At 44.4% G+C, this 27362-nt stretch overlaps 1 protein-coding gene across 1 annotated transcript in view; it reads left to right on the forward strand.

The window, feature by feature from the left end:
* Window positions 1-27078, forward strand: part of GALNTL5 (polypeptide N-acetylgalactosaminyltransferase like 5) — a 51822-nt gene extending 24744 nt beyond the window's left edge. Inside the window, exons 5-8 of the mRNA XM_005907428.3 lie at window positions 9538-9787; window positions 12447-12564; window positions 23768-23917; window positions 26923-27078. Coding sequence (XP_005907490.2) covers window positions 9538-9787; window positions 12447-12564; window positions 23768-23917; window positions 26923-27078 — 674 coding nt within the window. The remainder of the gene's footprint in view (window positions 1-9537; window positions 9788-12446; window positions 12565-23767; window positions 23918-26922) is intronic.
* The last annotated feature ends 284 nt before the right edge of the window (window positions 27079-27362 follow it).

Raw genomic sequence — 27362 nt, forward strand, 5'->3', positions numbered from 1 at the left:
AATTTGGTCTGTTCATATCCTTTGTCAGTTTTTTGATTGGGTTGTTTGTCCTTTTGTTATTGATTCGAAGGTGCCTTTATGATATGAATCCTGTGTTATATACACTGAGAATATCATTCCCCAGTCTGTGGTTGGTCTTCCCATCTTTGTTGATGATGTCTTGTGTTGAACAGAAGTGTTAGTCACTCAGTTGTGTCTGACTCTTTGCGACCTCATGGACTGTAGCCCGCCAAGCCCGCCAGGCTCCTCCATCCATAGAATTTTCTGGGCAAGAATACTGGAGTGGGTTGCCATTTCCTTCTCCAGGGACTCTTCCCGACCCAGGGATCGAACCAGGGTCTCCCGCATTTTAGGAAGACTTTTTATAATCTGAGCTACCAGGGAAGTTGAACAGAAGTTTACCAAAAAATCCACTTCCTCTTGCTGGGCACAGAGCCACGCTGGACTTTCTTGCCTTCCTTTCGGTAAGAATGGCCCGTGACTACGTTTCAGCCACATTTCCTGACCAAGGCTCGCAGGAAGTTGGTTTATTCCCCTCCACACTGGAGGGTTCTGTTCTGGCTGACGAGGGTAGAGCTAAATGAGTAGAAAGAAACTTTGACTGCATAGGAGCTGTTGTACATTTTGGAGGTTTATTTTAAGGGCCAATAGCTTTGGGACTTCCCTCGTGGCCCCCTGGTTAAGACTGAGCTCGCTGAGAGCATGGGTTCCATCCCTGGTGGGGGAACTAAGATCCTACGTGCCACATGGCACCACCTAACAGGAAAAGTAGAAAAGAAGAGAGAAGTGAAATTCATTTAAAAAGTCATGGCTGCTAGCTTTAACTTAATAATGAAATAGTCAGATTCATCAATATTTTTCTTTATGATTTTTGTGTCTTGTTTGAGAAGTTCTTACTCTATGATCCCGATGATATTCTACATTTTAAAAAAAGTTTGCTTTTTACGTTGCAGTTTTTCACGTTCATTCATTTATTTTTGGCTGCACGGGTCTTCGTTGTCGCTGGGCTTTCGCTAGTCGTGGTGAGCGGGGGTACTCGTTAGTGGCTGTTGGCAGGCTTCTCGTCGCAGTGGCTTCTCGTGTTGCAGAGCACGGGCTCTAGGCCCATGGGCTTCTCTAGCTGCGGCCCACAGACTTACTTGCTCCATGGCAGGTGCAATACTCCCAGACCAGGGTTTGAACCTGTGTCCCCTGCATTGGCAGGCGGACTCTCAACCCCTGGACCACCAGGGAGCTCTGCCCTCATCACTCACCTCCCCCTCGCTCTCCCTTCGTGTTACTGACCTTCTTGCTGCTCCTCAAACATGCCAGCTGTACTATCTCAGAGCCTTTCTTTGCATGTGATTTTCCCACCTAGAATGTTCCTCCTCCAGTCCCCTGCGTGACCTGTTACTTCACTTTGTTCAGGTCTCTGGTTCAGTGTCACATTATCAGAGAGGCCATTCGAAATCACCCTGTACAAAACAGCGCGGTCCTGTTCTTCTCTATCTTCCTGCCTCTGATGGAGTTTTCTTGGTAATATTTATGGCTGCCTGTCCACTCGCCCTTGTGGGTGATGCTGCCTATGTGACGACCGAAGTTGCCCTCAAACTGAGACAGCTGTGATGAGCCTGAGCTGTGTCCTTGGCAGGAGGGAAAATGACCAGTGCTGGGTGGATTTAACTCTATCAGGAAGAATTCGAATGCTAGAGTTTTGCAAAGTGGAGAAAAATTGAGAAAGAGAAGCTCTAATTAGATGGCCTGAATTGAAAGGAAAGGGGACGTTTTTGCGTGGGAGCAGAAATGTTATGGTTTGGAAGCAGCCATAGCAGCTAGGAAACGTTGGTGTTGTCCTGAACCCGAGGATTCTTGTGGTCAGGGAGGAAAAGGAGGGACTTTCTCTGAGAGACAGCATCTTCTCGGGAGAGTCAGGGTTACATCAGGCAAGGAGGTCTGAGGAGATTTTAGTGTAGGGAAATTTAATTTTTTTTAAGGATTTTAGTTTTTAAAAGCGTTTTATTTCTTTTTGGCTGTGCTGGGTTCTCATTGCTGTGCGTGGGTTTTTCTCTAGTCGTGGCGAGCAGGGGCTGTTCTCTAGTTGTGAGGTGTGGGCTTCTCATTTCAGTGGCTTCTCTTCTCGTGGGGCACAGGCTCTAGGGTGTCGGGACGTGCGGGCTCATAGTTGCAGCCCAGGGGCTTAGTTGTTGTCTTGCTGAATCTCACGGTGCACACTGTCCGCTGAAGCCAGGGTAGGCAAGGTGCGAGCAAGGAAGCTGGAAGGAAACTCAAGGAGCCGTAGCAACTGCAGACACGTTTATTCTCTCCCGATTGGCACAGCAGCTGCAGCAGCAGACACGCTGTGTTCTCTCATGGTTGCCCCAGCAAACACAGCCTTAATGCAGCCTCAGAGGCCTTTCAGGTGGAGCTTACAGAGCAGAAATGGCCCGTGGCCAAGCAGGTACATCATGAGGCACATGCACAGTGCTACAAGTGATGTCAGCTGTTACGAAACCATGCATTTACAAAATGTGGGGAGAGCCAGAGGCATGGGGCGAGAGAGCCTGACCACCTCCATCTTGGCTAATTTCCTCTTTCCCTCAAGTTGCCCAGTGATATGTGGAATCTTCCAGGACCAGGGATGAACCCACATCCCCTGCACTGAGAGGCAGGTTCTTTCTGGACCACTAAGGAAGTCCAAGAATTTACTTTAAATAAGGGAACTGTGGAAAGAGTAAAGGGTAGTCCACAGCAGAACAGGAAGTTTGGGGGAATAAATGCAAGGCAATCAGGGGGTGAGAATAGAGTATCTTCCACTGAATTGGCCTGGATGGTCATCAAGTGGCCAAGAGGGCAGAGATGAGGTGTAGATTTCAACTGCCACCCTAAAGGCAGCAGGTTAGCAAAATTGAACACGCCATTGAGAACTTGTGGTGCTACATGGCTGTCACACAGAACAAGAGACGATTCGTTGTCTCACGTGGGAGACAGAGTAATGCCCTTCCCCAAGGAAGTCGTCCTAATTCCCAGAACCTGTTAATATGTTTACTTATGTGGCACCGAGGGCAGCGTCTGACTTTCCACCACAAAAATCCAAGGGAGGTGATGGTTGACAGAACAAAAAGCACTGAGTTTTGAAACAGAGCCTTCATTTCCAATTTGGTATGTGCCAATTACCGGTTACAGGATCTTGGGCAAGTCACTTCTCAGAACCCCAGCTTCCTAATCCATGGTATGAGAACAAAAATATATAACTAATGTGGTTGTTGCAATGATTGAATGAAGTCATTATGAGCACTCTTTTTTAAGCATTAAGTATTAAACAAATGCTTATTAGCAGGTGATTACGTGAGTGCATGCTAAGTCGCTTTAGTCACGTCCCACTCTTTGTGACCCCATGGACTGTAGCCCGCCAGGCTCCCCTCTCTGTGAAATTCTCCAGGCAAGAATACTGGGGTGGGTTGCCATGCCCTCCGCCAGGGGATCTTCCCAACCCAAGGATCGAACCTTCATCTCTTACATCTCCTGCATTGGCAGGCGGGTTCTTTATCACTTAGCGCCACCTGGGAAGCCCAGACAGTGAGTAGTACAAATAAATAAGAAATTAGGGCTGGTGCAATGGGACGACCCAGAGGGATGGTATGGGGAGGGAGGAGGGAGGAGGGTTCAGGATGGGGAACACATGTATACCTGTGGTGGATTCATTTCGATATATGGCAAAACCAATACAATATTGTAAAGTTAAGAAATAAAATTAAATTTAAAAAATAGATATTTAATTATATGCTTCAAAATGATAAAATATGTAAAATAAAAGTAGGAGAAATACAGGGAAAACTAATGAAAATACAGACCATTCATGGTGAGAAGTCTCTCAGATTTTAGAACTCACAATCCTTATCTTCTAGTTAAAGAAACTAATGTCCCCAAAAGACTAGAGATCTGCTCCAGGTCACACAATTCAGGACGCAAACCCTCAAATTCTGATTTCCATGGCAGTGAATGGTCATGGAAATAGCAAACAAACAAAAATGAGAAATTCAAATAGCAGAGTCACTTGAATTTTTTTCACAAAATCCAAATGTTTAACAGATTTATGATGTGCATGAAGTAGAAAAGCTTGGGTATTTTATAAAAGTTGATCATACACTTAAGCACAAAGAGATTCTCTGTAAACTCCCCCATAACTAGATTTTGCACACCGCATTATCAAACATCAATCCCAAAACAAAAAAATTAAGAGAGATAGCAATAACATAATACAATAAATTGAAATAAAATATTATTGTACAATAATTTTATTAATAAAAATTAAAATATTTAATACCTTAAAAATAATTGCTTTAGAGACCAAATCGAGAATGTTTAAAATAGATATAATGAGCTATGATTAAATAGTGAAGGACAGGGAAGCCTGGCATGCTGCAGTCCACAGGGTCACAAAGAGTCAGTCATGACTTAGCAAATGAACAACAAACTAATGTTTAAATGTAAAAATGTTGACACTAAAGAAAAGCAGAAAATAAAATGAAGCAAGGGGAGAAAGAGACTGAAAATATTGAGAGAGATTGATACAGCATTTGTTTGCAAAACACAATCCCTAGAGAAGTTGTGTAAATAGGTTATGCTGGGAAAGATTGAGGGCATGAGGAGTAGGGGGCAACAGAGGATGAGATGGTTGGATGGCATCATCAACTCAATGGACGTGAACTGAGCAAACTCGGGGAGTTGGGGAAGGACAGGCAAGCCTGGTGTGCTGCAGTCCACGGGGTCCCAAAGAGTCGGCACACCTGAGCGACTGGACAAACTGAGCAAACTCAGGGAGTTGGGGAAGGACAGGCAAGCCTGGTGTGCTGCAGTCCATGGGGTCCCAAAGCGTCGGCACACCTGAGCGACTGGACAACAATGACAAAGGTTGCTACAGGAGAGCAGAAAGGAAGCTTCCACTCAGGCAAGATGAAGAATATTTCTCCTGACTTTTAACCTCAGCAGGCAATTCAGTTTTGAACATTCCCCAGATATATATTTTAAGGAAGAAGGATGGGAAAGACCCTTTATCAGGTCCGTTGAACTAGTGTCCTTCAGTGTTTGTTTTTTTTAATGTGTTTATTTTTGGCTGTGTTGGGTCTTTGTTTCTGCACATGGGCTTTTCTCTAGTTGTGGTCAGCGGGGGCTACACTCCAGTTGCAGTGTGCGGGCTTCTCACTGCTGTGGCTTCTCTTGTTGCGAGCACAGGCTCCGGGCGTGGAGGCTTCAGAAGTTGCAGCACGTGAGTGCGGGAGTTTTCGGCTTCAGTCTTTTCAACTTGAGGGCTCTAGAGCACAGGCTCAATAGTTACGGCTCCCGGGCTTAGTTGCCCCGCGGCACGTGGGGTCTTCCCAGACCAGAGATCGAACCTGTGTCTCCTACATTGGATTCTTTGCCACTGAGCCGCTGGGGAAGTTCCGGCCCTTCAGTGATTTTAGATCCTAAGGAGAAGTTAGCTTAATCTGGGCATATGGCATTTAGCAGAGTCACTGTGTTGTACAAGCACCACCCCCTCTAGTTCGAAAATATTTTCATCACCCCAAGAGAAAAGCGCACACCCATAAACTGGGAAATTTTCTTATTTCCACTTCTCCCAGCCCCTGGCAACCACCAGTCTTCATCTGTCTCTGGATTTACTTATTCTGGATATTTCATAGAGATGAAATCAGACCTGTTACGTCTGGCTCTTCACCAGCATAATGCTTTTGAGATTCAGGTACATGTACCAGCACTTCGTGTTTTATGGCTGGATGATATTCCATTGTGTGTGTATATGCAGTTTGTTTCTCCACTCATCTGTTGGTGGACATTTGGGCTATTTCCATCTTTGGGATAATATAAGGAGTACTGCTATAGATACGCATATACACGGGTACGTTTGAATTCTTTTAAATTTTTTAATTTTTGTTGTTCTCAAAGCATGCGGGATCTCAGTTCCTCAACCAAGAGTCAAACCTGTGCCCCTTGCATTGGAAGCGTGGAGTCTTAACCATTGGACTGCCAGGGAAGTCCCCTGAATTCTTCTTAAAATGTGCCAATGAGTGGAATTTCTGGGCCATGTGGTAACTCTGTCTAACTTTTTGAGGAGCTGCCCAACTATTTCCCACAGCAGGTGGGCCATTTTGGCTTCCCAGGTGGCATTAGTGGTAGAGAGCCCACCTGCTGATACCGGAGACGTACGAGGTGCAGGTTTGATCCCTGGGTCAGGAAGATCCCCTGGAGGGGGACCTGGTGACCCACTCCAGTATTCTTGCCTGGAGAATCCCATGGACAGAGGAGCCTGGTGGGCTATGGTCCGTAGGGTCGCAGAGAGTTGGACACGACTGAAGTGACTTACCACACACCACACAGCAATGTATGAGAGTTCCGATTTTCCCATATCCTCTCAACAGTTAGTATTTTTTCTTTTTTGCTTCAACTCTGATAGATGTGAAGTGGTATGAAGTGGTACCTCACTGTTTTAACTTGTGTTTCCTTAAAGATGAATGATGTCGAGCATCTTTTCATGTGCTTGTTGGCTATTTGTATATCTTCTTTGGAGAACCAGATGATATTTTTCACCTGTCAAATTAGCTGACATGATTTTTAAAATTTTTGTGTGATGTAATGTCATAGAAGCTATTTTAATGAAAAATACAAAGTGTTGACTGAAAAAAATCTATGTATGTTTAAAAATGGGGCTCCTTATAGCTCAGTTTTGATCGAGGCATGAAGACAACAGATATTATATTCCAAAGTGAGTTGTCTGATACAGCGTGCTCAGTGGCTCAGTCATGCCCGACTCTTTGTGACCCCATGGACTGTACCCACCAGGCTCCTCTGTCCATGTGGATTCTCCAGACAAGAATACTGGAGTGGATTGCCATGCCCTCTTCCAGGTCTGACACAGTACCATAAAGAAATTTCGAAATACATATCTGACAAGCAGTAAGGAATGTGAAGTTAAGTGGGCCTTAGAAAGCATCACTACCAACAAAGCTAGTGGAGGTGATGGAATTCCAGTTGAGCTATTTCAAATCCTGAAAGATGATGCTGTGAAAGTGCTCACTCAATATGCCAGAAAATTTAGAAAACTCAGCAGTGGCCACAGGACTGGAAAAGGTCAGTTTTCATTCCAATCCCAAAGAAAGGCAATGCCAAAGAATGCTCAAACTACCGCACAATTGCACTCATCTCACACGCTAGTAAAGGAATGCTCAAAATTCTCCAAGCCAGGCTTCATCAATATGTGAACCGTGAACTTGCAGATGTTCAAGCTGGTTTTAGAAAAGGCAGAGGAACCAGAGATCAAATTGCCAACATCCGCTGGATCATGGAAAAAGCAAGAGAGTTCCAGAAAAACATCTATTTCTGCTTTATTGACTATGCCTAAGCCTTTGACTGTGTGGATCACAATAAACTGCGGAAAATTCTGAAAGAGATGAGAATACCAGACCACCTGACCTGCCTCTTGAGAAACGTATATGCAGGTCAGGAAGCAAAAGTTAAAACTGGACATGGAACAACAGACTGATTCCAAATAGGAAAAAGGAGTATGTCAAGGCTGCATATTGTCACCCTGCTTATTTAACTTCTATGCAGAGTACATCATGAGAAACGCTGGGCTGGAAGAAGCACAAGCTGGAATCAAGATTGCCAGGAGAAATATCAATAATCTCAGATATGCAGATGACACCATCCTTATGGCAGAAAGTGAAGAGGAACTCAAAAGCCTCTTGATGAAAGTGAAAGAGGAGAGTGAAAAAGTTGGCTTAAAGCTCAACGTTCAGAAAGCAAAGATCATGGCTTCTGGTCCCATCACTTCATGGCAAATAGATGGGGAAACAGTGGAAACAGTATCAGACTTTATTTTGGGGGGCTCCAAAATCACTGCAGATGGTGATTGCAGCCATGAAATTAAAAGACACTTACTCCTTGGAAGGAAAGTTATGACCAACCTAGACAGCATATTCAAAAGCAGAGACATTACTTTGCCAACAAAGGTCTGTCTAGTCAAGGCTATGGTTTTTCCAGTAGTCATGTATGGATGTAAGAGTTGGACTAAAAGAAAGCTGAGTGCCGAAGAATTGATGCTTTTGAACTGTGGTGTTGGAGAAGACTCTTGAGAGTCCCTTGGACTGCAAGGAGATCCAACCGGTCCATTCTAAAGGAGATCAGCCCTGGGTGTTCTTTGGAAGGAATGATGCTAAAGCTGAAACTCCAGTACTCTGGCCACCTCATGCGAAGAGCTGACTCATTGGAAAAGACTCTGATGCTGGGAGGGATTGGGGGCAGGAGGAGAAGGGGACGACAGAGGATGAGATGGCTGGATGGCATCACTGACTCGATGGACATGAGTCTGAGTGAACTCCGGGAGTTGGTGATGGACAGGGAGGCCTGGCGTGCTGCGATTCATGGGGTCACAAAGAGTCGGACACGACTGAGCAACTGAACTGAACTGAACTGAACTGAAGAGAACTCAGCTACCTTCAGTCACGTTGTCAGAATTAGGATTTTTGGATAAAGCTGCTTGCTAAAGCCTGGTGAGAGGAACTTGATATGAATTATTTCCTGTGTTGGGGGGCTCAGCGCATCCTCAGACATCCGTACGGCAAAACTTGAAACATCCTGGGGGAAGAGAAATGAACTGATGTTGGCTTCTCACCAGGGAATCAAAAGGGCGGAAGAAGGGCTGCGGAACCAAGGACATTTGCATCTGTGTTAGTCTCTCTTCTGATGGCAGGGTTTGCACAGGCAATGTGTTTGGGTGAGAGAGCAAACAGATCAGGGGTTCCGAACCCCTGGGCCAGGGACAGGTAGCGGTCCATAGCCTGTTAGGAGCAGGGCTGCATGGCAGGAGGTGGGCAAGTGAGCGAAGCTTCCTCTGCATTGCAACTGCACCCCATCGCTGGGCTTCTCCTGTCAGATCAGTGGCCGCATTGGATTCTAACAGAAGCACGAACTGTTAACTGTGCATGCGAGGCATCCAGGTTGTATGTTCCTTATGAGAATCGTCCTGAAACCGTCCTCACCCCACCCTTGGTCTATGGGAACATTGTCTTCCCCAAATCCACAAAACTGATCCCTGGTTCCAAAAAAAGGTTAGGGATTGCAGTTCTAACCCACAGTCACCAGCTCCTTCTGAATACCTATGGCACACACTGTCCTGCATATTTGATACAGTATCAAATATATGTTTCTTGCCTCCTCCCAGGGAAACGGAAAGCACCTTAGTAGCCAAACCTCCCTGGTGGCTCAGACGGTAAAGTGTCTGCCTACAGTACGGGAGACCCGGGTTCAATCCCTGGGTTGGGAAGATCCCCTGGGAGAGGGAAATGGCAACCCACTCCAGTATTCTTGCCTGGGAAATCCCATGGACGGAGGAACCTGGTGGGCTACAGTTCATGGGGTCGCAAAGAGTCGGACACAACTGAGCAACTTCACTGTTACTTTCATAGTAAGTGTTGGATAAATACTTGTTCCACTGAAGCTTGATCTGTGTTGTTGGGTGTTTTCTACACATGGGCTAACACGCGCCTGTTTTTGCCTCCCCAGGGGACGTTCTAGTGTTTCTGGATAGCCACTGTGAGGTGAATAAAGTCTGGCTGGAGCCCTTGCTGAATGCCATTGCCAAGGACCCCAAAATGGTGGTGTGTCCTCTGATAGACGTCATTGATTACATGACCCTGGAATACCAGCCTTCTCCTATAGTGAGGGGAGCTTTCAACTGGCGTCTGGAATTTAAATGGGATTATGTTCTCTCTTATGAGATAGAGGGACCAGAAGGACCCACTACACCTATCCGGTGAGAATTCTGCTGGTAATGGAAAAATAGCACAGAGGTACTGGGAGCAGGGGGAAGCCTGCAGAGATTATTACTTTGATTTCTCAAGCTTAATGAAGAGAAATATTTCATTGTGTATCTTGTTTCTAAAAGTCTGTAATAATAGAATGTGGTAGGTTTTGTTTCTTTAATTGAAAGGAGGTGATGGAATTCCAGTTGAGCTATTTCAAATCCTAAAAGGTGATGCTGTGAAAGTGCTGCACTCAATATGCCAGCAAATTTGGAAAACTCAGCAGTGGCCACAGGACTGGAAAAGGTCAGTTTTCATTCCAATCCCAAAGAAAGGCAATGCCAAAGAATGCTCAGACTACCACACAATTGCACTCATCTCACACGCTAGTAAAGTAATGCTCAAAATTCTCCAAGCCAGACTTCAGCAATATGTGAACCGTGAACTTGCAGATGTTTAAGCTGGTTTTAGAAAAGGCAGAGGAACCAGAGATCAAATTGCCAACATCCGCTGGATCATGGAAAAAGCAAGAGAGTTCCAGAAAAACATCTATTTCTGCTGTATTGACTATGCTAAAGCCTTTGACTGTGTGGATCACAATAAACAGTGGAAAATTCTGAAAGAGATGGGAATACCAGACCACCTGACCTGCCTCTTGAGAAACGTATATGCAGGTCAGGAAGCAACAGTTAAAACTGGACATGGAACAACAGACTGGTTCCAAATAGGAAAAGGAGTACGTCAAGGCTGTATATTGTCACCCTGCTTATTTAACTTTTATGCAGAGTACATCATGAGAAACACTGGGCTGGAAGAAGCACAAGCTGGAATCAAGATTGCTGGGAGAAATATCAGTAACCTCAGATATGCAGATGACACCATCCTTATGGCAGAAAGTGAAGAGGAACTAAAAAGCCTCTTGATGAAAGTGAAAGAGGAGAGTGAAAAAATTGGCTTAAAGCTCAACGTTCAGAAAACTAAGATCATGTCGTCTGTTCCCATCACTTCATGGCAAATAGATGGGGAAACAGTGGAAACAATGGCTGATTTTATTTTTCTGGGCTCCAAAATCACTGTGGTTGTTGATTGCAGCCATGAAATTAAAAGACGCTTGCTCCTTGGGAGAAAAGTTATGACCAACCTAGACAGCATATTGGAGAAGGCAATGGCACCCCACTCCAGTACTCTTGCCTGGAAAATCCCATGGGTGGAGGAGCCTGGTAGGCTGCAGTCCATGGGGTCGCTGGGAGTTGGACATGACTGAGCGAGTTCACTTTCACTTTTCACTTTCATGCATTGGAGAAGGAAATGGCAACCAACTCCAGTGTTCTTGCCTGGAGAATCCCAGGGACGGGGGAGCCTGGTGGGCTGCCATCTATGGGGTCGCACAGAGTCGGACATGACTGAAGCGACTTAGCAGCAGCAGCAGACAGCATATTAAAAACCAGAGACTTTACTTTGCCAACAGAGGTCCATCTAGTCAAGGCTATGATTTTTCCAGTAGTCATGTATGGATGTGAGAGTTAGACTATAAAGAAGGCTGAGCGCCAAAGAATTGATGCTTTTGAACTGTGGTGTTGGAGAAGACTCTTGAGAGTCCCTTGGACTGCAAGGAGATCCAACCAGTCCATCCTAAAGGGGATCAGTCCTGGGCGTTCAATGGAGGGACTGATGTTGAAGCTGAAACTCCAATACATTGGCCACCTGATGCAGAGAGCTGACTCATTGAAAAAGACCCTGATGCTGGGAAAGATTGAGGGCAGGAGGAGAAGGGGACGACAGAGGATGAGATGGTTGGATGGCATCATCGACTCGATGGACATGGGTTTGGGTGGACTGTGGGGGTTGGTGATGGACAGGGAGGCATGGCGTGCTGCGGTTCATGAAGTCACACAGAGTCAGACATGACAGCGACTGAACTGAACTGAACTGAGCATCTCATCCCAGTGCAGAATACCACATGGTTTGCATCCCTTGGATTTCAGCTGTCCAACTTTAAAATGTAGACATGATTCTCAGGAATGAGTTGCATGTTGATCAATGATCAGAATGCTAGCACTGTGGATAGCCCAGAAAAAGTCAATGTCTGCCAAATTCATATATAAAATATTTATCCAAGGGCTTCTGTCTATAATTTTATAGGTTGAGAAGAAGGTCATTTTCCTTGGATATTAGTCTTGGAAAATAATTTCTAAATGTGAGAATGACCTCATTGTTAGGGCTTCTAGCTACATTTATGAGGCTGTTTCTCAAGAGACTTTCTCCAGATCACTTCCCACATTTTCTAATAACTTTGATTGCAGGCTCACTTCTCCTTTAATGTTATTCTCTTTGTTTCACAAACTATATAAGTCAATTTTCGAACACCATATAGCCTGGCAAGTCCTTCATCTTTGCCTCTATTTTAATTTAGCTAGAGTTGTGTGATCTTCTATGAGTTACGTAACCTCTCTGAACCTTATTTCTGTCTCTGTAAGTCTGGGGAATAACATCACGGGCTGTCATTAGAATGAAATGAGTACATACTTCAAAGTATCAGAAGATAATTTTGAAGCTAACATGGGTGTTTCCTAGTTTTTAACTGTTATCACTATATTCAATATAACTTTGGCCAGAATCCATAACGCCTGCACATAGGGAATTAATCTAATATCTGTGTGTCCTTTGTAGGTCACCTGCAATGGCTGGAGGAATTTTTGCTATAAATAGGTATTATTTTAATGAAATTGGACAGTACGACAAGGGCATGAATCTGTGGGGAGGAGAAAACTTGGAACTTTCACTAAGGGTAATTCCAACCTTATGTTTCAATATTTACCTTTATACATAGAAAGTAAAATCTAACTTTAAGTCACATAATATGCTGTGGCAGCTATGCCGTTTCCCTACATGAGCATCAGGTGCTATTCAGGTGTCACATCAAGTCATTGATTTATGGGATTCCTTACAGAAATGGGCTTCCCTAGTGGCTCAGCTGGTAAAGAATCCGCCTGCAATGCAGGAGACCTGGGTTCGATCCCTGAGCTGGGAAGATCCCCTGGAGAAGGGAATGGCTACCCACTCCAGTATTCTGGCCTGGAGAATCCCTTGGATTGTATAGTCCATGGGGTCTAAAAGAGTCAGACACAACTGAGAGAATTTCACTTACAGAAATGGAAAGCCTTTCATAAAATATCGGGTTTTCTTACCTATGTTTTTACTAACATCAGACATGTTAAATTAATATGATATTTTTCATCTCTTTATGGAATCTCTTGGTAGTTGTAGCATGGTAGAAAAAAACACAGGATTAGGAGGGAGAGGACTTGGGTGTCACTAAATATGTGGGCTGAGTCAGGCCTCTGTTTCTCTATCTGTAAAATAAGAGGACTTGGTAGAAGATGTCTAAGTTGTCTCCTGACTCTTAAATCTTGACATACCTGCTATAGCATGGATGAAACTTGAAGACATTTTGCTAAGTGGAAGAAGCCAGATGCACATGGGGTGACTGAGTGAAAGTCGCTCAGTCGTGTCCGACTCTTTGTGACCCCAGGGGCTATACGGTCCATGGAATTCTCCAGGTCCATGGAGTGGGTAATCTTTCCCTCTTCCAGGGGATCTTCCCAATCCAGGGATTGAACCCAGGTCTCCTACATTGTAGGTGTATTCTTTACCAGCTGAGTTCTCAGGGAAGCCCCAGATGCAAATGACCATGTATTTATAAGTCCATTCATATGAAATGTCCAGACTAAGCACATCCACAGGAACAGAATGTGAGTTAGCGGTTGCCAGGGGTGGGGGGAGGAGAGTGACTGCTGACGGGGACCAGGTTTCTATTTGGGGTGGTGAAATGTCCCGGAACTCGATGGTGGCGAGGATTGTGCAACCTTGTGAAAATACTGAAGATCACTGAGTTATATATTTTAGAAGGGTGAATTTCTGGTGGTGTACAAATTATACCAATAGAAATAATAGATTTAACTTAAAAAAAAATTCTATGATATAAGAACACTAGACATCAGGGTGAGTCCCAGCCCTAACCCTCACTTGCTGTAAGACACTTAGAAGTGTCTTAGAAGCAGGTCATTCACTTTTCCAGTTCTAGATTTTCTCATCTGTTAAACTGTTATTTAGTTGCTAAGTCACATCCAACTCTTTGCAATCCCATGGACTGTAGCCCACAAGGCTCCTCTGTCCATGGAATTTCCCAGGCAAGAATACTAGAATGGGTTACCATTTTCTTCTCCAGGGATCTTCCCAACCCAGGAATTGAACCCGTGTCTCCTGCATCAGCAGACAGATTCTTTACCACTGAGCCACCAGGGAAGCCCACACCTGTTAAATAGGAATAAATAAAAATTCCATTCTCAGAACTGTATAACAATTTAATGTGGGGATTCCCTGGTGGTCCAGTGGTTAGGACTCTGTGCTTTCCCTTCCAAAGGACTGGGTTCAATCCCTGCTCAGGGAACTAAGATCCTGCAAGGTGCATGGCATGACCAAAAAAAAAAAAAAGATTTAATGAAATAATTGGGGTGGAGAATAAGGTACAAAGTAGATATGCCTGGAGAGTCTGAAGAAGACACTAAGGTATGACAATTCAAACGTTTATCATTCATTTTTTGCATTTGACTGAATTCTAATAGATTTTTATAATGATCACTTTGAACTGTGCCTAAAAATGTGGGCTGTCAGCTCATCATCATTGCCCTTCACATTTTTTCCCTCACTTTTCTCTGCTTTGTGTCTTTTCTAACAGAGACAGTCAGATGTAGAGAAAACTGCTTCCTTTATGAGAAAATTCCTATCCTCTCTGAGCTTTAGCTTCCTTAGAAGTGTGTGTGTGTTAGTCGCTCAGTCATGTCCAATTCTTGTGACCCCCATGGACTGTAGCCCTCCAGGCTCCTCTGTCCATGGGATTCTCCAGGCAAGAATACTGGAGCGGGTTCCCATTTCCTTCTCCAGGGGATCTTCCCAACACAGGATCAAACCAAGTCTCCTGCATCTTTTGCATTGCAGGCGAATTCTTTACCTGCCGAGCCATTGGGGGAAAGCCCTTAAGATAGTTATAGGAGCTGATACATAAGTGATGGCCATGTTGTTCTTACTTTAATTTTGTCAACCACCCTTTATATTCTCTGAGATCACTTGCAGAGATAATACTTTGAATTGTGTTTCTCTCAGCATGTACTTAGATGTTTATCAGATCTGCTTTTTGTGTTTTTCCAATTTTTTTTTCTGCTTTAGATTTTTATCTCCCTCTTCTTTTCTGGCTGGCTACTTTCTATATTTTTTAAAATTAAAGCCCGGACATCTTTTCTAATGCTTCAGATACCTTATTTTGACTATAGGGATATTTAGAGCAATGTATTCTTCCTCTAAGCCCCTATTTAGCAGTATCTTGTAAATTTATTTTCATTGCTTTTTTCCCTACTCATTTGTTCCACTCTCATCCAGGCATTATTTTTGTGACCCTCAATGGCTTTGGTACTTTTTATTGCTTGGTTGATTATTACTCATTTTATTACCTTGGGCTCTGAGAATGAAGCATATGAAAAATCCCCCCTTTTCAGGACCTAGTAACTTAATAAGCACATCCTTGTGTCTTGGAATTGAATCGATTTTGTGAATGATGCATCTTTGAAAACTGAGTATATTCCTTGCCTTGGCTTTACCTTCCCTCCAGACAGCAAATAACAGCTAACTTATTACCCAAGTTCACTCAAGATTTTTGCTTCAATATTGTCAGCAACTTCATTCCTAATGGTGCTTTCATCTGTTTCAAGTATGCTTGGGTCTCACTTTTCATAAACAAACATGTAAATCAATAAATAGCTAGGCACTCTCTTGACACTGGTGGCCCCCTCTGCCCAAGTAACCCGATTTTTCCTAAGGAAGGATTAGATACATCTGCATCCACTTCATTTCTCACTCATTGCAGTGAATCACTGTCCGGAGGCCCTCAGCATCTTCCCTCTGACGTCATTTCCAGGGCTGTCACCAGTTCCATATCCGTGTCCACAGTGGACGGCTTTTGGTCTTCCGTGTGCTTGGGGCTACTGTAGTATTTGATGCAGTATGTGTGTGCTCAGCCGTGTCTGACCCTTTGCGACTCCATGGACTGTCACCCACCAGCCTCCTTTTGTCCATGGAATTTTTCAGGCAAGTATACTGGAGTGCAGCCATGAAATTAAAAGACGCTTACTCCTTGGAAGGAAAGTTATGACCAACCTAGATAGCATATTCAAAAGCAGAGACATTACTTTGCCAACAAAGGTCCATCTAGTCAAGGCTATGGTTTTTCCAGTAGTCATGTATGGATGTGAGAGTTGGACTGTGAAGAAAGCTGAGTGCCGAAGAATTGATGCTTTTGAACTGTGGTGTTGGAAAAGACTCTTGAGAGTCCCTTAGACTGCAAGGAGATCCAACCAGTCCATTCTGAGGGAGATCGGCCCTGGGATTTCTTTGGAGGGAATGATGCTAAAGCTGAAACTGCAGTACTTTGGCCACCTCGTGCGAAGAGTTGACTCACTGGAAAAGACTCTGATGCTGGGAGGGATTGGGGGCAGGAGGAGAAGGGGACGACAGAGGATGAGATTGCTGGATGGCATCACTGACTCGATGGACGTGAGTCTGAGTGAACTCCGGGAGTTGGTGATGGACAGGGAGGCCTGGCGTGCTGCGATTTATGGGGTCTCGAAGAGTCGGAGACGACTGAGCGACTGAACTGAACTGAACTGATACTGGAGTGGGTTACCATTTTCCTCCTCCAGGAGATCTTCCTGACCCAGCGACTGAACCTGCATTTCTTGTGTCTCCTGCATTGGCGTGTGTGCTAAGTCAATTTCAGTCGTGTCCGACTCTTTGCGACCCCATGGACTGTAGCCTGCCAGGCTCTTCTGTCCATGAGATTCTCCAGGCAAGAATACTGGAGTGGGTTGCCATGGCCTCCTTCAGGGGATCCTCCCAACCCAGAGATCGAACCTGCGTCTCTTATGTCTCCTGCATTGGCGGGCAGGCTCTTTACCACCAGCGCCACCTGGGAAGCCCCTGCAATGGCAGACAGATTACCTCTAGTGACCAGTCTTTTTCAGAAGTGTTCTTGGATTTTTAGAGCAAAATCCAAGAAAAAGGCATTGAGCTGTGTTCAACGCAAAATCCCCTTGCGTTGCTCCACTGTGCTCGATCTCCTTCCCAGGAATTTATTCTTCTGTGTATCTCTCAAACATGGCTGTTCCCAAGACTTTTCTTGACAACACTTGCTCCTCACCCCACGTGCTCTTCAGGGCTCAGGGCTCATATGGAGCCATTTTTTGCACCTGTGAGGCCGCACCTATTGTTAAACTAGTGCAATGTTTCCCTGTCTGCTAGGAAAGAACCTCTCCACTGAGCCAGCCAAATGCACTGAGCCAGCCACCTGCAGCCCACCACGCCAGCCTTCTCCGCATCTCAGGCTTCCCCCTCATGACCCAGAAACAAAAGGGATCCAAAGGGGTCAAAAGGCAAGCCAGGGACACCAGGATCTGTAGCAGCATGTCTCTTCTCCTTGGCCAGTGTCTGTGCCATCCCCTGGTTGATCCTTTTCTTAATGAACCTGCATCAGCTTCCCGTGGCTGTAACTGACACCTCTGTGGTGCTAAAACCCACGTCCCACTTTAGCTTCGGACTAAACGAAAGAGAGTCATCTCAGTTTCGGACTCTCCTGAGAGTTCAAGTGAAGTTCAAGGTTCAACACACCCATCATCTAAGGAGTAGCTCTTGCATCAGGCCGTGCCACATACCCAGGCTGTGCTGGGTATTCAGAAGACGCAATCCCCTTTCATTCATTCACTCACTCACTCATTCAACAATATTTACTGAGAAACAGTTATGTGCCAAGCACTGTGCTGGGTGCTAAAGTACAGCAGCCCTTAATGCGGAAGTGGTTTCGAACAGCATAAAGCTTCCGTTTTCTTTGGGATAGAGTGAGATGATTAGTTATTTAGTTGTATTTCTGATCACTGCGGTGAAGGAGAAATACAGAGTACTGTGAGTTCATATAGAAGGGGAACCTGGCCTTGTCTTGGGGGAGGGGTGTGTCTTCAGTGACTTCCCTGCAGAAGTGGCATGTAAGGTGAGATGTGAAGATATAAATGTATTTCGTTTTCCAGTTGTTATCATGTGTGATATGCACCACTCTGAAATATTACAGATACTAGCTCACTTCATCCTGACAATAAATCTGGGAGGTGGGTACCCACACTGTCTCCTGTTTAATGGATAAACCGAGGCACAGAGAGGTAGTATAACTTGGCAAATTCACAGAACTCACAAGCAGTGTGCTCCAAACCTGTCCCTTCCTGACTTGTATGATCTATTCAACTTCAGGTCTTGAGGCCCGCCCCCTCAGCCCCCCAGCTCCTGTTTACCCAGTTTCTAAGTCACTTCTCGCTAATGAATGAATGTGAAGTCACTCAGTCGTGTCCGACTCTTTGCGACCCCATGGACTGTAGCCTACCAGGTGCCTCTGTCCATGGGATTTTCCAGGCAAGAGTACTGGAGTGGATTGCCATTTCCTTCTCCAGGGGATCTTCCCAACTCAGGGATTAAACCCAGGTCTCCCGCATTGCAGGCAGATGTTTTGCCATCTGAGCCAGAGAAGCCCAGGCTTCTCAATAAGGCTGGCCATATACTGGATGCCTCCGATGCCCTGACCTTGCTTTAGTTGCCCCAAGCTCAGTGCTACCATTGCTTGTGGGAAGTGATGATTCGCTGGTGCCCTCAGAGCTACAGCTTCAATTCTAACCTCGGAATAAGTCTCAGAATCAGGCTCCAGATCGGTACCTCTGGTTCCCTGAGAGAGCAGACAGCCTGTGCCCTGCCCCAGCGCTCTAGCCCGCTGAACCCCAAAGGGTCAGGACACTGCTTCAGGGCCCAGGGTCCTGCTGTACACCTGGAGAACCACCCACCTCACCTCCAGACTGGGCTCTTAGACCTGGACACCAGCTCAGATTCGGCCACAGTTGCTGCAGCCCGGGGAGGTTGTAGTTTGAGAGCAAGCCACAAGCGTTGGGTTTGTGCTAGAGAAGGGCTGAAGCAGGTTCTCCAGGATCTATACCATGAGGATTAGGCAAGCTGCTCAGCACCCAGGCCCCACTCAGATCAGTTACTTTTCTTGGCCCATCTGCTCAGAATTTCCACCCTGTAGGGGTTTCCCCAAGTCCCTCTCTGCTTGCTCCACCTGCTGCTCCATAACCTTATCCAGATCACATTGGCATGACTAACGAATGCAAGTGATACCAATTCTTGCCCCTTCCCAGTTCCTTCTCCTGAGTCATAAGCTTCTGTGACCAGTTGCCTACACATTACCATCATAAGAATGTCCCATAGGTATGCTGACCAGCTAGGTGGGTCCTGAGAGAAAGGGATGTCAAGGACAGCCCAGTTACCAGCCAGCTAATGCTATGATGATGCTTGTTACAGACCAGCTCAAAACCAGGCAATTCAGAACAAGAAGCATCTACTTTCTTCTTTGAGATGTCTGTGGGTCGGCCAGCATGGCTCTGCCTGGGCATTTACACTGGTGGGGCTGGTCTCTGAGTCTGCTCAGCTTTGCTGGTCATTCTACTGGCAACTCTGGGCATGTTCTTATGTTGACAGTAGGAAGGCAAAAGTCAAGGGAAACCACACAGCCTGTCTAAAGTCTCCAGGGGCACTGTGTCTGCTCATGTTCCACGGGCCAAAGCATGTCAAATGGACAAGCCCAAAGTCAGTATGTCAGAGCAATATACTCTGCCCCTTGGTGAAGGGTGGAGAGTGAGACAAGGTTTGCAGAACAGTATTTTCATCAATCACACCAAGTTTCTGGAATGAGCACAGCTAAGGGGATAAGAGGTCCCATTTACTTCCTTAGTGTATCAGTTAGTTTTTGCTGTGTACCAAACTGTCCCAAAAATACAGTGGTTTGAAACAATAAACAATTGTTACTCCTCAAAATTTGTTGTGTTGCTAAAGTGGTTCTTTCGGTCACAGCCAGGAGGGTTGATTTTACTGGTGCTGCTTACACATCTGTGTTCATCTAGAGGGTCAGCTGGTGCTGGCTAGCATGGGATGGCCTCATTTACATGTCTGGACATTGGCCAGTGTCCAGTGTTGGGGCAGTGGAGATGACCAGACTGTTTGTCCCTCGTGGTTAGGCAGGCTAGAGAGGTTCATTCACTGTGAAGTGGTCACAAGGTTCCCAAGAGCAGCAGATCCCAAAGTGCTGCACACACTTTTCAAGCATCACCTTTGTTAATGTCCTGTTGGCCAAAGCAAGTCACAAGGCCAAGGCCAGTTTCAAGAGATGGAGAAATAAACCTCATTTCTTGATGATTGGAGTAGAGAGTTACATAGCAGTTAGATGGGCAGGTAGGAATGAAAAGCGTGTGTGGCCATGCTTACAATCTACCACACTTCACTACAGCAGAGACACTCTCATTTTACAAAACACAAACCCTAAGCACTTTACAAGTGTCAGATTATCTGATGTTCATAACAAGCCCGTGAGGCAGGTATTTTTTTTTTTTTAATTTACTTATTTGGCTGTGTTGGATCTTAGTTGCTGCATGCAGGGCCTCTGTTGCTTTCCTGGAATCTCTCTTTTCAGTGCCCGATCTTTCTGGGTGCCTAGACTCTCTAGTTTTGTCACGCGGGCTCTCTGGTTGTGGCAGGCGGGCTCTGAAGTGCGCAGGCTCAGTAGTAAGGCCGGTTCTGTTGTTTTCCTCGTTTTACAGATGAGGAAACTGAGACACAAATGGATTGAGTAACTTCAGTAACTTGCCCCAAGTCACACGGCTCATGGGGGATTTGAACCACACAGAGTGGCCTCAGAGTTTGGACTCTGAAGTGTTAAACTATACTAACTCTATTTTTATGGACTTTTTTATTGTTAATCTATCTGTTTGGCTGCACTGGGTCTTAATTGCAGCACGTGGGATCTTTAGTTGTGGCTTGTGAACTCTGAGTTGTGGCATGTGGGGGCTAGTTCCTGGACCAGGGATTGAACTCAGACACCCTGCTTTGGGAGCGTGGAGTCTTAGCCACTGGACCACCAGAGCAGTCCCACTATACTAACTCTTGATGGGATATTCTCCCTCCTCACCATCCTCTTCCTCCTTCAATAATAATGGTAATACTGGGAGCTGGACAGACTACTTCTAGCAGTGTATCCGAGAAAGAAAGCTGACCATCTCCTACATGGACAGTGAGCAGAACTACAGGCATTTCCAGATGGATCGTGTCCCTTTGACAATGAATCAAGAGGAAAAGAGCAACTGTATGGGTCCTATGAAAATGGGGCTAAATTGCAATTGCATCCTTAATTTGATTTTTTGAGAAAGTCTTTTAATATATGTTTGACTTTCACTCCCCCTTGATCGCTTTGGTTACTTGGCTTTTGTTTTCTATTCTATGCTCATAGCCAGATTTCTTTTTTGGTAAGAAACATTTCACACATGTAAGACTGTACCAACAATAATAAATACTTCTGTATCCATCCTAATTATTAAATGGATATTACTGATTTTCCAAATTTCCTTAAGATCTCTTGAAAAAGAGATTAAAACATTGCAGGTGACTGGTATCAGTTAGCTTTTGCTGCATAACAGCACCCCCAAGCAGTAGCTTAAATGATCAACTATTTAGCTCTCAACTGCAGGTGAAAAAGAGATTCAGAGAGGATATGTCTGATCAACAGCATGTAGCAAAGATGATAAAAGAACCTAAATCTTTGGACTTCTGGTCTAAGGGATTTTCTACTGTGTCATTCATTTTATTCTATTATTTTTTAAAAATTTTATTTATTTGGTTGCATTGAGTCTCAGTTGTGGCATGCAGGATCCTCTCTGTGATGAGCAGACTCAGTAGTTTTGGTGTGGGTGTGTGGGCTTAATTGCCCCATGGCATGTGGGATCTTAATTCCCTGACCAGGGATTGAACATGTGTCATCCCCCAACTGCAAGCTGGATTCTCAACCACTGGCCCATCAGGGAAATCGCTTTGTGATTCACTTAAGAGTCTCATGCTCTACCAACTGAGTGAGTCAGGTGAAGACACTGGGGCGTGCATTCTGGAGAAGGCAGTCAATGTGCATTTTTGTAGACATTTTATGGGGATCAGTTCAGTTCAGTCGCTCAGTCATGTCCAACTCTTTGCGACCCCATGAACCGCACCACACCAGGCCTCCCTGTCCATCACCAACTCTCAGAGTTCACCCAAACCCATGTCCGTTGAGTTGGTGATGCCATCCAACCATTTCATCCTCTGTCATCCCCTTCTCTTCCTGCCTTCAATCTTTCCCAGCATCAGGGTCTTTTCCAATGAGTCAACTCTTCGCATGAGGTGGCCAAAGTATTGGAGTTTCAGAAGCTTCAACATCAGTCCTTCCAATGAACACCCAGGACTGATCTCCTTTAGGATGGACTGGTTGGATATTTCTGGATATTTCTGAAGAACCCTAGAAGTTTGTTGTACCAGTCATTAGGTCTCATGTCAGAAGTTCTGCTTTTTCCTTTTCTTTAACATGATCCTTTCTGACTATCTGATATTTTCACCAAAACACTTTAGAGTATTGTTTTCAGTGAGTCTTATTTTAAATGATTAGGTGGATTTCCTAAGAAAACATCTCTAAAACTTGGATGGATGACCTTGATTAATTAGAACAGTGGTTCTCACACGTTAGAATGCATCAGAATCACCTTAACGACTGACTAAAGTACAGAAATACTGGGCCCCCAGACCCAGCATTTATGGGTCAGTAGGTCTGGGTAGGCCCAGGGATTTACAGTTGTGAGTCCCCTACTGATGCTGATGCTGGTGATCTCGGAACCATGTAAGAGTCACTGAATTAAACAGAAGAGTTGTGCAAGTATACTCTATGTGAGGTTTATATTACAAGCACATTCTTTGTGGTATTATCTATAATAATCAAAAAATTTAAAACTACCAACATTCTAATATTCTTGTATTATTCCAAGTAATACAATACTTTAAAAATAACTTTGCAAAACATTACATTAAAAAAGCAAGTTGTCTTACTGTTGTGTATCTATGTATATACACATACACACTTGGATTATGAGGCGGTTTCCCTGGTGGCTCAGTGGTAAAGAATTCCCCTTACCAATACAGAAGACATGAGTTCAATCCCTGGGTCGGGAAGATCCCCTAGAGAAGGAAATGGCAACCCACTCCAGTATTCTTGCCTCGTAAGTCCCATGAACAGACGAGCCTGGTGGGCTACAGTTTATGGAGTGTCAAATGAGTTGGACACAACTTAGCAACTAAACAACAATTTAAATTAGTATTGACTGATAAAGTCTTTAAAAAGTGACTTTTTACCTATTTGCTTTTTTACACTTGTTTTTCCTATGGTCATATTTTTTTGTGTAGTAAAAAAATGTTATTAAAAATAAGCATTATAAAGTGCTTTAAGTACAAAAAAAGAGGAATAACCGAAGTCACCCATGATCAATGTTTCTTTTGTTACCTACTAACAGCCAACCCAATCCACTATTCTTGCCTGGAGAATCCCATGGACAGAGGAGCCTGGTAGGCTGCAGTCCATTGGGTTGCAAAGAGTTGGACACGACTGAGCGACTGAACCTAACAGCCAGCAGTACTTAATAGTCTCAGAAAATGTTACTTTCCACGTATTGTTTGAGAATATTCTAAGACAAAGTATCTTGTCAGTCTGCGTATGAACAGCATCAGAGCAAGGCAGGGCCACTTAGTATTCAGAGCCATGACTCTGGGGCCAGATTTGAGTTTGAAATTTGTGCTCTGCCACTATATTACTGGGCAAACTTCTTGACTAATGTATGTATTAGTTTCTTCATTTGTAAAATGGGGATGATCACAGTATAAGGTTGCTGTGAGGATTAAATGAAATAAGACAATGATGGCTGTTGTTGTTTCTATTTTAATTCAGCAGTTGCCTGTTAGCAAACAGACACTAATCATTAATGTGTTTTCTGTTTTCCTTATGTCTATAGATCTGGATGTGTGGAGGCCAGCTCTATGTAATCCCCTGCTCTCGAGTTGGACACATCAATAGGCAACACGTGACAAACCGCTTTGAAATTATGAAAGTCGTGGAATATAACAATCTCAGACTGGTACACACTTGGCTAGATGAATACAAGGTGAAAGATACATCCCTGGTTTGGGAAGATGAGTCAGAGAACAGAGAGGGACTAGCTCTGAAGAAGCCTTCTACTGCCTTCCAGATACCAAATTTTGTGCTTTTCCTTAAATTAGGGTCCAGGAGGTGCTAGTGGTAAAGAACCCGCCTGCCAATGCAGGTAGACAGAAGAGACATGGGTTCCATCTCCAGGTCGGGAAGATCCCCTGGAGGAGGGCATGGCCACCCACTCCAGTATGCTTGCCTGGAGAATCCCACGGACAGAGGAGCCTGGGGGGCGACGGTCCATAGGATTGCAAAGAGTCAGACACAACTGAAGCAACTCAGCACAGATGTGCCCTTTCAGTTCCTCACACGCTCATTTTCAGACCCTATTCTTGATTAGTTCCTTCTAACCCACTACACTTGCACCTTACTCATTGTTTTAATCTCTAGGGAAACTCAGGTTTCTCAGAAGTAAATCGACCAACACACGAAGTCTTTTTTTCTTCCCCAGGTTTATTTTCCACTTCCAAGATTGCCCCTCTGCAGCAGACGCCTCTCTGTCCCCATTCCCATGCATACGTTTTTAGATTCTCTTCCTCGACTTGCTACCAAGTCCCAAGCGATGCGGCTGAAGCACCACACACGAGGGTCTTTGCTACCTCTTTTCCTTCCTGGTCAAAGGTTTTTACGTTAAAGCCAGGCCCCTTCATGCGTGCTTCTCCCCATGCTTTCAGCCTCTTGCCAGGACCTTTAGAATGTGCATATAGAGAGCATATAGATGCAGCTTCGTTTCAGTTTGAAAGTTCAAGCTGATGTGGACAGTAGCCACAAGACCTCATTGCAGATGCATGGGTAGAAATATGGGAGACTGTCTGTGGTAGTATATGTCCTGGCCTTGAACTAATATTTCTTTATTATTTTAAATTATAAAAGTAATAATACTTCACATTCTTTAGTAAGCAGGGAAATATGGATTAAAACCTCAATGAGATATTTTTTACATAGCCACCCAGAGGGGCGAAACACTTTTGAAGCCTGACAGGATCATGTGTGGGCAAGCATAGGCAGTCTCAGACACCGTGGGTGGGAGTGTTAATCGTTACAAACTCGTTTTGGGCAACAGTTTGGCACTATTGAGTAAAATAATAAAAGACAATGAATATCCCATGATCTAGCAAGTCCATCCTATGTAGACACTACAGAATGGGTGCTTCTGTGCGCCAGAACAGATGAACAGGAATGTTTATAAACAGCATTGATTGTGTCAGCCAGAACTGAATACAACCCAAATGCTTATTGGGACGGGAATGGAATCGGGTAAATATGATGTTTAATCGATATACTTCTAGGCAGCAATGAAAATTAACCAACTTCAGATACATACACAGCAGTATAGGTAAATCTTCAAGATGGTGAACCAAAGAAGCCAAACACAATAGCATACATACTGTATTTTTCCATTTCTATAAAGTTAAAAACATAATATCAGACCATATCATTTGAAAGAAAGGCAAAGAAATGAACACATAATCAGGATAGCACTTCACACTTATGAGGAAGCATTATGAGCATGAAGGAAAAGGCAAGTGGCTTCTGAGGTACCGGTTTTGTTCTATTTCTTGACCTAGCCAAGTTTATTCAGGTTGATTTTTTTGATAATTCATTAAGGTGCACATGTATATTTTATGTGCTTCTTTTGTATGCTTATTGTATTTCCTGATATTTAAAAATTATTTTTAAAAAGGTGAAGCATCTGCATTTTTAAAAGTCTTACAGTATTGAAAAGTATGAAGTGAAAAGCTTCTGAAGCCCATAGTTCTACCCCTCGGAAGTCGTCACTAACTTACTCTCTAGTTTCTGTTATGTGCATGTACACAGGAGTGTATATCCTTTTCTTTTACATAACTAGATTTGAGCATCAGTATTTTGTTTTAGAATTTCCCATTTATTTATATAATTTAAAAACATACTTTCAAAGTCTTAAAATCAGAACATATAAACATGTCATTCTTTTAAACATCTCCTTTGAATAGATTTCCTAAAATTGATCCCATTAATAAATAGCCCCCATAGATAACATTCTGGTCATCTCAGCTTTTTGTTATTCCTTAACTCTGCTGAGGAGAAGGCAATGGCACCCCACTCCAGTACTCTGGCCTGGAAAATCCCATGGGTGGAGGAGCCTGGTAGGCTGCAGTCCATGGGGTTGCTGGGAGTTGGACACGACTGAGCGACTTCACTTTCACTTTTCACTTTCATGCATTGGAGAAGGAAATGGCAACCCACTCCAGTGTTCTTGCCTGGAGAATCCCAGGGACGGGGGAGCCTGGTGGGCTGCCATCTATGGGGTCGCACAGAGTTGGACACGACTGAAGCAACTTAGCAGCAGCAGCAACTCTGCTGAAATGAACATCCTTTTCCCATGTCTTTTAGCACATTTGTAGAGATATATCTTGAATAAATCTGAAAACACGGACTCATGGGCCATGAATTAGTGCCTGCTTAAATCTTGATGAATGTCCAAACTGTCCTTTGGTGTCTACATTGTCACCTACACTGTGGCAGAGGGAGAGACTGAAGCCAGGATGCCCTCCTCCAGAGTCAGGGTTCCCTTAGCCACTGCACCACCCTCTGTTTCTGGAACCATGGAAGTGTTGATGCGGACTGGGGAGCGAGGGGTTTGGGAAGATCAGGAGAAAGGGGGAACACCACCACAGGTAGCTATGATTCTGGGCTCTTGAGAAGCAGGACCTAGACTTCCTCGTCCCTCTACGCTGCTTTCATCACAGTGGTCACAGCACACCCTGTGACCAGCTGGGCTGAGGGAGTCCCAGGTCTCGTGTGTGTGTCTGCCCTCCCCACACAGAGGAAAAGGTTTATTGTTGATTGTTTTGTTTTAGTTCAAATGATGAAAATATATACTGCTCTGTTAGATGATGAAATTAGACACTGCTCTGTTAGATATCATGACTTGATGAACAAAGATTTGTTTGGTTTCATGAAATGACTCTTTCTATTTAGGGACAGTTTTTTCTACGAAGACCCGCTCTGAAGTCTGCTGCCTATGGAAACATTAGTGAGCGTGTTGAGTTAAGGAAACGATTGGGTTGCAAGTCATTTCAGTGGTATTTGGATACTATCTTCCCAGAATTGGAGGCATCTAAGGCAATCTCATGAAAGGAACACCAGTTGTTTCCATTAATAAAGGGTTAAAAAGTCCCCTAGTCCTTCAACATAGAGAAGGGACAAGTTTGGACCATTATGAAATTATGTGAAATACAATAATAAATACAACCAGAATGGTTGACACCAGAATTGCCTTTTTTCCTTCCTTTAATGATGGCTCTGGGTACTTTGTTTCTCTTCTGCCCCTAAATTTATGGGGCAGCAAGACCTTGAACATTGGAAATGCATGTTGTCAGAGTTTAGGCTATCAAAATTGATTGAGATACAGTGTATTA

Source organism: Bos mutus, chromosome 4, assembly GCF_027580195.1.
Source record: "Bos mutus isolate GX-2022 chromosome 4, NWIPB_WYAK_1.1, whole genome shotgun sequence".
NCBI lineage: Eukaryota > Metazoa > Chordata > Mammalia > Artiodactyla > Bovidae > Bos > Bos mutus.